This window comes from Spermophilus citellus, assembly GCF_964194105.1.
Source record: "Spermophilus citellus genome assembly, chromosome: 2".
Lineage (NCBI taxonomy): Eukaryota > Metazoa > Chordata > Mammalia > Rodentia > Sciuridae > Spermophilus > Spermophilus citellus.
In genome coordinates, this window is record NC_138183.1 from 38,317,525 (window position 1) to 38,328,725 (window position 11,201).

The 11,201-nt window shown below is 44.4% G+C and overlaps 1 protein-coding gene across 1 annotated transcript; it reads left to right on the forward strand.

Annotated features, from left to right (window-relative positions):
* Positions 1-414: 414 nt before the first annotated feature.
* On the forward strand, positions 415-6,236 carry SPATA31F3 (SPATA31 subfamily F member 3; the record flags this gene model as incomplete). Its single annotated transcript, XM_081280191.1, has 5 exons — positions 415-558; positions 1,019-1,064; positions 1,570-1,630; positions 2,630-3,108; positions 5,875-6,236. 5 exons carry the CDS (start codon positions 415-417, stop codon positions 6,234-6,236), a joined length of 1,092 nt encoding a protein of 363 aa, XP_081136317.1.
* Between the last annotated feature and the right edge of the window lie 4,965 nt (positions 6,237-11,201).

Sequence of the window (11,201 nt, forward strand, 5' to 3'; positions counted from 1 at the left end):
TAGTTCATTTCTCTGACTTAGCCACTCTCTTAAAGTATATACAGTATGCATAACGTGTTATCTGGTGAATAGTTCCCACACTATTGTAGTAACAGAGAGCTGAGCATCAGGATACAGGGAATAGAGAGAGCTAGAAGAGTGTATGCTGCTATCGAACTTGGTATCTTTTATCCTAGGCTCTGCAGCCTATATAGATAACTAGACATCCTCATCCGAACAATGAATCACCAATGAGTTTCTTTAAGATGAAAGTCTGTGATGCTGTACCTGCTTTGTGAAACAGGAGGGCTTTGTGATGTAGTCTGTTGGTCTTGATCCATCTGTGAGGCAGAGGTGACAATGCCTAGAATCTGGAGGCATTAGGTTCTAAGACCTGGAAACCTAGGAAGAGGGATGGCTAGTGAGGTTTAGATCATGTTGATCCCTGCCTTTGTTGTATGGGATGCGGGATATCCCTTCTATACCTATGGATCCATCTTCATTATTGCATTAATTATTTGGCAAGTGAAAAAGAGGCGCCAAAAATTAAAGTCGGAACCTAATGAGACCTGTTGCCAGGTAGGGAAATACTGTGATCATAAACGAATGGATAAGCCTCCATTAAGAAGATTTTATCCCCTCATTTTCTCTTATATCCTTACCCCTTGATTTTTTTAATGGGGGATCCCAGAACAGCTCCCAGTTTGTGTCATTATCCTGGTTGGGGGCCATTTAGGACCTTCACCACCATCCTTTAATCTCTTCACTTTTCCTTCTATCTCATCCTGAACTCCCCACAAAATTTGTCCATGAAATAGGAGTGGAAGGTATGGAGTTTGGAAGAGCTTCAAAGTGAGTCAGAAATAAGCATAGAAGGGAAAAGTTTGGGTAAAAAAGATAGTGTATGTAAAAGAATGACAGAAGAGTACTAAATGGAATACAGAAAAATATTGAGAAATGCTAATGGGTTTTGTATCATTTTAGACATGAAAAAGGAAATGGTGACCCAACTTCACATTCTAATGTTTTTGTCTTTAAGCATCACGGAGCAGTCAAACAAAAGTCTAAAGATAGAACATCAAAAGGTAAAGCCCCTTCCACTCCACTGTGACTGAGGTCCCCATAGAGCCTTTGTGATCCCTGGTGCCAGAAGCCATGCGTTCTAACCACTGCAGCCTTTAATACCCCTAGTGGCAACTGCTAACAAAAGACCTGCATGGGTGGGAAATCAGAGCGTAGGAACCTTCCAAAATTCTATTTTACCTTCCTAAGAATGAAAATGTAGGACAGATGTCATTAACTGTGTCATTTACTAGTTTTATAACCCTGTGGAAATAATTTCATCTCTCAGTCTTGTTCTCCATAAAGTGGGTGTAGCACCAGTGATCTTGTCCACTCAATGTGGTTGTAAAGATCAGACAAGATTAGGGGGAGCATGTTGTTATAGATGGTTAAGCTGCACACAGATTTGACTTAGAGCATTGAATGATGGGGTTTTCGGTCTCCTCTCATTCAAAAGCCTTTAGCTTCCTTATAGGATGTCCCTGAATTCTCTGCTGTTCTACCTAACACTATCTCCTGGTTCCTCAGCTAAGAAAACTTCCCAGGAAGAAGCTGAGAAGCTGAGGAAGCTGCTCTCTGTCATGAAAAGGTGATCTCTTGCTCTTTGCAGTCTCCAAACTCCCAGCCTGGACTGTAATGTTCTCTTGGCCTTTGTTGGAGCAGGAATGAGGAGAGGAATAATGGTTGAGAAGAGACATACATGGTAGAGGCTGGTTTAATTATTTAGAGTTGTCAGGGCCAACAGGGTTTTAGACATTTCAGAAGGGAAGGGAACAGAGTCATCCAATTCTACTCTTTGCTAGGGTCACTGTAGTTTGCAATTCAGGATTTGATCAGTGTATAAGTCATAAAAGGCACTACGTGGGGTTGCATTCAGCCATGAGACAAATTATCCCATTAAGAGAATGGGTTTTGAAAGACAGCATCATTGTTATATTCTCTTAGAGCTACACATTTTCAAGGAAAGATTCCCTGGGTCTTCCTGGACCCTGCTGACATTACATCCTCTGGTCTGTCTTCAGGTAGGAGAGTTCCTGGGACCACTCAAACAGGAATATATCGTCTTATCCTATCAAGATTTCTAGAGAATGGGACTGATACCTAACAAATGCTGGGTATGGACACAGGGGTATTCCATATTTCTCTAAGTGAGGACCTCATTTTCTACAGTTTGGATGTAATGAGTCCTGGACTTCAGGTTTTTTTTTTTTTTTTAACCACAAACGAAACTAATATTGGTCCTACCTAATGATGTTTCTGGTGATGTTCCATCAACTAACTACTCAGCTACTCCATCTGTCTGATTCAATTCAGCTTCTCACTGAGGTCAGCAGAGAACTGATCCCCGCTTCCCATCTTCTCTGAGAGTTGTGCCCTTCCATAGGTTGTCTGAGAGCTTGCCCCAGAACCTTAGCCCAGTTCATCATCCCTTGCCAAATGGCATTTCCTAGGAATAAGAGCAGAGGGGTAGACACCCAGAGAGTATAGGACTTGTAGGACTGGGAGTGGATGCAGCAATCCCCAGCCCATTCTTGCAAAGAGGCGGATGTCACTCCATCCTTAACAGTTGCCATGTTTCCCTTCCCAGCCACGGCTGGCTTCCCCAGGTGGAAAGTATACGGCGGCTCCTGTGTGCAGATCCTGGCTGCCAAATCTGCAATTCTCTAGCTCTGGACATTCAGCAATTGCTGGAGTGTGACAACAACCAGATCTCCCCTTCTTTATTGGGGTCACTGCAGAGCTCTGCTTGCCTAGACACATTGTCCACATCAGGTGTGTCTTATGAGCAGGATTCCCGGGACTCCAGACAGTTTTCACAGGCATCTGGCCCCAGTCTGTCACAATTGGGTCAGAAACCTTTAATTCATTCAGCTATTCAGTCAACTGATACAGCCAGTGTCCACAATGTCTGCCCTGATCACCTCCAGCAAAAGCAGAAATCTCAAGTGCCAAAAAAGCCTCAGGATGCAGGGGCTCTGTCTTCTTCAAGCCTTGAGGAGCCTAGGATTCCTGTGAACCAGAAGGAGAGAAGGAAGCACAACTCTGCACTTGTCCCCAAGAACAAAGGTTAGCAGACCTTGAATACTATATTCCCTTTCTTTCCCTTCACCAGGAGCTCCTGAATATAAGACAATACCCCACAACCTTGCATTCCCTTCACATGCTGTTCCTATGTTCAAAAGGCCCTTAGGTACCTCTTTAATAAGGATATAAATGCATGTATTTCCACATTGAGGGCCCCATGACCTGTGGGGGAGTTCCTGTACTTCTCCCAGCTTATACGTCTCCCAATGTTTTCAAGGCCTGGAAAACAAACAAGTAACTTTTTTTTCCTTTTCATTCTGAATACTACCTCTAAGGTGTCTGTTGAAAAGATAGGCTTTCATCCCCTCGACTCTGGACTCATGGGAGGCTAGCCAGTCCACCACAGAGCAGAAATGTCACCTGAGCAAATCTCAAACCCCATCCCCTCGCTCTGGCCCTACCCTCTCCCACCTTTCAGCTTTTAAATGGCCTCTCTCCATTACCTGGGGGATGCACAATGAGTTCCTAGTCTCTAGAGATCTCTCCACAACAGGGGAGCCCTAGACCTTTTCTTGTCAATAATTTCTCTTTTGTTTCTGTGATGCCTAAAATTTTTTCCACTTTAGTTAGTCCCAGCTTCTTCCCCACATTCCCAAATTTGGCTTTTTCCACTTGATTATTAAAAAGCCCAGTTTTTGTTTAGCACCTGCTATAGAGTCAGCTCCAGGACCATCGAAGACTTACCATCTGTTGTCCAGAGCTCTCTGTAGATGCAGAGAACCACACAATATAATCCCTGAGATATGTTGCAGCCTGTCCCACCAGACTAGGACCCTCCCGTTTTAGTCCTCCAGAGGGTGGCAGCATTGTCCTGGAACATCCCCACAGGCTGCTGAAATTCCATTTTCAGAAGCAGTTAAAATAGTTGATTTGGTTAAGTAGTTAAAATGATTGGCTTACCACGCTGGAGCCTTCTTCCAAAGATTTATCAATCTATCCAGTTTCTCCTTTCCCCTGATGACTAGCAGCCCCTGCCCTGGAGCAGCACAGCCATGCCCTCAGCCTGCAGCCACCTGTAGTCATCCATTGTGGCAGCAGTGCCAGCCCACAGTTGCTTGCTTAGGCTAAAAAATGTTGCACATAGATTGCGAATGTGGAAAGAGATGCTTGGTCTAGGGATCCTTGCTCAAATCACTGGATCTTCAACATTCTAGGGGATCTGGCAGAAAGTTGGTTCCCCGTCCTCTGGAAAATAAGTCCCTAGAACTTGGAAGCAGCTGTCGGCCCCTACACAGGTCAGGAAGTGACTCCCTGAATATTGATAGACCTTGGCCAGTTCTCATCAGATACTGATGACCTTGAGCTGCCTGGGCCCTGTCTCAGGGAGCCACTGAGAATCTAACTGGAAACAAGTTTGTCTTCCTGCCAGGGCTGCTTGCTCTCTATTTTGCTGCTTTCTCCAGAGCTATGGCCCCAGCAATCAGTAGCTAATCTACAATCGCAGAGTTGGTGCTTGGGCCCATTAGAATCCTGACTCAACCTCGTTTGAACAGCAACATATGAAGTCTTGGTCCACACTTTCGAGGTACCAATAAGACTTGTACAGGTACTCCAGGCCAAAGTACAAGTGAATAGAGGTGGTGGCTTTATAATGTCAGATGGATCCCTGACAGTCCCCAATTACTCAAGGCACCCATCATGCCACAAAAAAAAAGTTTAATTTCAGAAATTCTTAGGGATACATGTGGGGAAGTCCCATAAAACAAAGGAGTGCAAGGAACAATTTTTGGTCATTTCAAAGAATATTTCCACATAGACCTTGAGGAGTCTAAACAACCAAACAAAAACATTTCTCTAGGAATTCCCTACCTTACCAGACATCTCACATGCCCCAGATCCAAAATGTGTCTGCTTAAAAGAAGAACTTGCAATTGCACTTGAAATACAGTGCAGCAGAGCCAAATGCAACCTAATCCCAGATCAGGTTCAGCCATGGTTCATCCCCAGGGTTCAGCCCATTGTGCCTCTGAGATCTTACAGCCCTGTGTGGACATGACAGAAGCCCAGGTGTTTTGTGCATAGCTGGAGAACCTCTGCAGTCCTTAGCCGAGGCCTTTGCGAGTGTCCTACCTCAGCAGAGAAAGCAGAGGACCCAGTGAAATTCAAAGCAACTGAGAATCAGAGAGAGGGAGGTGTAGTATTTGGGCTTTCTCCAATCAGAGCAAGCATCCATTCTGCTGAGGTTCAAGGGCCAGTAGGGAGCTTCTAAGAAGAACCCCGGAGTCCCTGACTTCTCAAATGTATCTCCAGGATTGTTTTCAGATAGAATTAAACTTTAGCCAAGATGGTTGCCTTGAGTGAGTAGGGATTGGCAAGGATTTATCTGGATCTCTAGAATCACCAGCTCCACCCTCAGCTGTTCCACCAGCATCTCTCTCACCTTGAGTTCCCAGAGCACTCTCAGAGATTCCTTGGAAACAAAAAGACCAGATAAAAATGTTCTGCACGGCTATTAGACTAAGCTGAATGATCTCACCCAAATGAGGATTCCTGAGAATGCCTGGCCTTAAAGGGTCAGAACTTATAGTGTGCCAACTTATTGGGCCATAATTTGCTAGGCTAAATTTTGCAAGTCCAATATTTTAATGGACCATATTTTTCAAATCCAAACTTTGAGGGGACAAATGTTTCATGTCTTATAGGATGAACCTGGGCAGGGCCAGAGTTTTCAGGGGCACACATTCCTGGGCGAAGAGTTGGAGGGTTGGGTAGGGGCAACCCATATTCACAAGAGCTCTACCTTTCCAGGAGCTCCAGAAATTGACTTGGGAAATACGATGAAGCTCTATTCGCACTGGATTAACCCTGAAGTGAAAGCTCACAGGCACGAGGAACCCATTTCCCCATCTAAGGCTGAGAAAGTGACCAGATACAGGACAAAAGAGGTTAAGAAGGGTCCAACCCACACCAAAGACCGCATGGAAGGAGCTAGGTTGGAGAAGAAAACAGAGAACCCCATGGCCCTGCCTCCCCCTACTGAGAAGGAGCGCTTGTCTTTCCTTGATGTCCTCAGTGCCTTCACCAACAGTTCCAGCAAAACGCCCTTCAGTCCAGCCAACCCTAAGGACTGTGCCACTCATAAAACTGCTCCAAATTCTGTTGTCAACTGACTTGGGTCACCCAACCAGAAAATCTATCGCAAGTCACAACTCTCAGCTCAGCAGAAGGCACCAGTTTACCCAGGAAAATAACCATTCCAACAAAAAAGGAGTTTTTTTTTCTACATCCCCCTGAAGAAGATTGTCAATCACCCTTTATATTAACATGCAGGTGAGGCATAGCATTCTCCAAATATACTCTATACCTGTAAGCAAAGAGCCACTTGTTTGTGTGTCTTTATTTTCAATGTGGTATGTGATGGAGAGAGGAAATAAAAATACTCCCCATGTGGTACAGGAGCTCAAATCCATTTCAGATGGGTCGGCATTTCATGTGATTCCTTTCAACCCATGGACTATGGATAAAGGTACTTAAGCAGAGAACAAAGATCCTTGTTTAAGATACATTTAAAGCATAGGTCAGGCATGAATTTTGTCATGGATTCCATGGTGTCCTTGAGAAGGTGCTTTTGTGTTTATCAAAAGCACACAACTAACATGACAAATGTTAAGACCAAATGACAGAATCTCCTCTATCTTTTCCCTGTTTTTATTGAGATCTTTAAGGGTAATTATCTGGGAGGCTGAGTAGCCCTGTTGCCAGTTCCAACCCTTTGCTTCCAGCTCCTTGGAATGAAGGCCTTGCACAATACAGAGTACAGGATGAGGAGGTACCCAAAAGAACCATAAGAAACTGTCATTGAACTGAGTCATGGATTCAACAATTCACATATTCAAATATTTACTATGTTCCAGGCACTATGCCAGACACTGGGGAGACAACTGTGAACAATACACAGGCCTTCCTCTCATGAAGCTCATGAACTCTGGGGAAGTTATATAAGTCATTAGAAGCAGTATGACAAGAGCTGGTTAGAGGAAATTGGTAAAAGTATTTGAGAGGGGCACTTAGACCAGGTTTTTGGGGGGTGTGTGTGTGGAGGTTGTTTGTGGAATGTTTTCTGAAGTGATATGTAGGCAGAGTTTTAAAGGATGAGCAGAAGGTGGGAGTAGGCTGAGCAAAGGTGTGGTGTTTAATAAGTGGCATACTGTGTCAGAAAATGGTGACACAATGAGAAGCCTTTATGTAATTAAAAAAAAGGACATTAAAATGTTCGAGGGATCAGAATGAGCTTGCCAAGGTGAATGCCATTCATTCACTTCATTCTTTCATTCTTTTAACAAGTATTGAGAACCTACATATACCAGGCACTTGGAATAGAGCAGTGAGTGAAAGAGGGAAAAACAAATCTCCTCCAAGCTAGGGAGGGAGAAAAAAGAGGCATAGTTTAAATACATAGTAGTAGAAGGTGACTAGATATATGTAAAGAACCAGGGTAAGAGGTGTAGGGAAGACTGGAGTGGGGTACAGTTTTAAATAGATTTACTGATAGATTAGATGTAGATAGTTAGTGGAAAAAATAGTCAACGATGGCACAAGTGCTTTTGGCCTGAATGACTAGCGTTGCCATTAACTGACGTGGGAAATGCATCAAAGTGTTTCAATATGCTATTGAGTGGTGGTGGAGACAGGGAATCAGGAGTTCACTTTTGTACACTTTGAAATGAATACTGGGTATCTAAGTGTATATGTTGATTAGAAAATTTGGACATATGAGCCTGGAGTTCAGGAAAGGGTCCAGGCTACAGGAAACAGACAGCTATAGGTACATAGAGATAAACAGACAGATACATATAAAACCATAAGGCTGGATGTGACCACCAAGGGAATGAGTATAAATGAAGGTGACATCTAAGGGCTGGGTCCCTGGTATTCTACATTGTTAAGAGAAATGATAAGGAAAGGAGGAACCAGTAAGCAGAGGGCACTGAGAAGTAGTAGCCAGTGAGGTAAGAGGAAAACCAGAACAGTGTGGTGGCAGGAAGTCAAGAGAGAGAAATATTTCAAGAAGAAAATGAAGCTGGGTACAGTGGCACACACCTATAACCCAGTGACTTGAGAGGCCAAGCCAGGAAATCACATGTTTGAGGCCAACCTAAGCCACACAGAAGAGACCTTGTCTGAAAATAAAAACAAAAATGAATGGGAGTGAAGCTCAGTGGTAAAATGCTCCCAGGATCAACCCCCAATACTAGAAAAAAGAAAGAGGAAGGAAGGGAAAAGAAAATTATCAATGGAACTATAAGTTCCAGTCAGTCAAGTAAGATGAGAACTTAGAGCTGACTATTAGTTTTGGCAACATAGAGATCATTCAGGATCTTGAGAAGAATAGCTTCAGGTAGGAACAGACATGACTTGCTTGAATTTAATATAGAATGAAAGGAGAGCAATTGGTGATAGCAAGTGTAATCAACTTTCAAAGTCTCTTGTTTCGTGGAAGAACAGGGAAAGGAGGCAATAGCTGGAGGGGGAGTGGGATCCAGAAAGAGAAGTTTTTAAACATGGGAGAGGTAGCCTACAGGATGTTGAGCTTAGAGGGATAAAGTAATGATGTGAAAAAGCAAGGGGAGACGCTTCTGGAACAATGTTGTTTTTCATAAGTGAAGGAGTAAAAGCAAGCACCCCAGTGGAGGAGCTGGACTTGGCTAAAAGCACAGATATTTTTCTGATGGGATTATGGCGGCATTGATGAGGGAGGACTTTGTGGTAGAAGGGTTTCTCCCAAGATGAGTGTGGGAAAAGACCCAGAGGGATGAGTGAGGAACTGAGAAGGAGCCATGGCTGCAGGGTTGAGGGTGCCTAGAGAGGCAAAGCTATAAAGCTGGAGGTAGAGAGCCAGGAAGATCACAAGTTTGAGGCCAACCTGGGCCACATAGAAGAGACCCTGACTGAAAATAAAAACAAAAATGACTGGGGATGTAGTTCTAGAATTTACTGTGAGAAGTTTCTATTAGAGCCTAAGGAGCTAGCAGTGTAGAAGCCCACGTAGACAATTAAAGGTGGTTGAAGTTGCAGATTGTGTGTGTGAAGCAGTGCTCTTGGAACACTGGAGCAGCAAGAGAGACCCCAGAGAAAACATGTGGAGCCTGAATGAAAGCATGGTGTGGAGACAAACAGGGCAGTGTGGCACCCTAATGTTCAGTGAGGGGCGGGGGCAGGGGGGGTGTGGGGAAGGAAGCTGGGAAGCAGGAAGATAATAAGGCTGCCCTGAGTAGATGGGATGGACCTGTGTTAGCCACCTAACACCCCTCAGAAGGTGGCATCTCTGATTTTCCTTCCAACTTACCATAAAGGAGCCAAGAATTTGAGAAAGGGCAGGAAGTACTGGCTTTCCTTATGATGTGGTTTGAAGGACAGGGGATGCCCCTGATGATGTGGTTTGAAGGAAATCTAGGATCACTCAGCACCCCATCAAACCAGGAGGAAGTGGTGGCAGGTCTTGCTTCCTCTGATAGAGCCCCACTGTTTAGCACAATTGTCCCCTGTGGCAGGATGCAGAAAACCCAGATGGGAAAAGCATGGATGTGCCTCCCTCCCTGCCCCCTAAACAGTGATTCTGTGCCCAAAGGATGGAGGCCCAGCCCCTAGTTGACTGCCAGGGAGGGAGGCACAAGGCCCAGGCCTGCTGAGCCAACAGTCTCCAGTGTTTTCCTGAAGCATCCCCAGAGATCAAAGGAGGTCTTGGGACAGGCACATCCTCCTGGTTGGTGGGAGTTGCACATACAGACACAGAGCTGGGACAGTAGAGAGAGGCCCAGAATGAAGGGAATTCACTCAGAAGGGTCACGGTGGTATCAGGCAGGTGGGAAGCCGGGTTAGTGTGCACACATCCTGGCTTAGGGTGGAGTAGGTCCTTCCCAGGGCTCCTGCCCCACAAGCTTATCTGCCCCAGCAGATTTCTATCATGGTAATTTCAGGTAGCTGACCTCCATAATTGCTCAACTTTTGCACCTGTTTACCGCACCCTAGCAGGGAGGTCATGGGATGTGCTGAGCACAAGAGTAAATGAGATTTAATCATGCTTTGTTTGGTCCTGTCCTACCAGCCTCTTGCCAGCAGGGGACTGGAACTCCCTGAACAGGAGCAGAAACTCCTGCCCTGTTTCTGAATCTCAGGCTCTTGGAGATCCTCAGATTCATGGGGTTCACTTATTTTTATCATTCACTCAAATTCTATTCCCCCTCCTCTGTGGACTTGGCATAAAACATCCCCTACCACAACTTCCTATCTTCTCTGAATCTCTCAACAGCTGCATTTAATCCTTTAGCTAACCTTTCCAATGCCACTCTATACTTAACTTTTTGCCCTTGACTGTCCAGGCTGAATTCTTCTCCTTATTTTAGTTGCAGATGGACACAATACCTTTATTAATTTTTATGTGGTGTTGAGGATCGAACCCAGTGCCTCATATGTACAAGGCAAGCGCTCTACCACCTAGTTATAGCCCCAGCCTAGGCTGAATTCTTGGAAAGATTTTAATAACAAGCAAGTTACAAACATATTCATATGATGGTCTTTTAAAATTTATTTTTTTAGATCAACTTAAGGTTCACAGAAAACTGAGTAGAAAGCTCAGAGTTCCCCAAAACCTCTTCCTTCCCCAGGCAAACACAGTTTCCCTATTATTAATATCTTACATTAGTGTGGTTTATTTATTACAGTTGAACCCATAATATTACATTATCATTTACTAAGTCCATCATGTAAATAAGATTCACTTTTCCTTTTAAGGCCACTACCTGTATTGATCTAAAAAACTTTACAAGGACAGTGACTGTTCTGCCAAAACAGGAGCCAAAGGATAATATAGACCAGAGGTGAACTGGGGTGAGAGAAGGAACCAGGAATCCACTCAGGAAAGTTGGTAACTGTTGCCATGGAACTGGTAAAAGAATAAGAAAGGGAGATGCATGCAAGAGTGAGAAATCCAAAAAGGTAGAAATGATGAGGGGAGAGAACTCCTAAAAGACCCTGGAGTTAGTCGGAGGCAAGTGTGACAACAGCAACCTTTTCCTTTGTAGAGGACAGAGAGGAGCCCCCACTTGGCTGCAAACTCTGGAGACTCTGGAGACTCG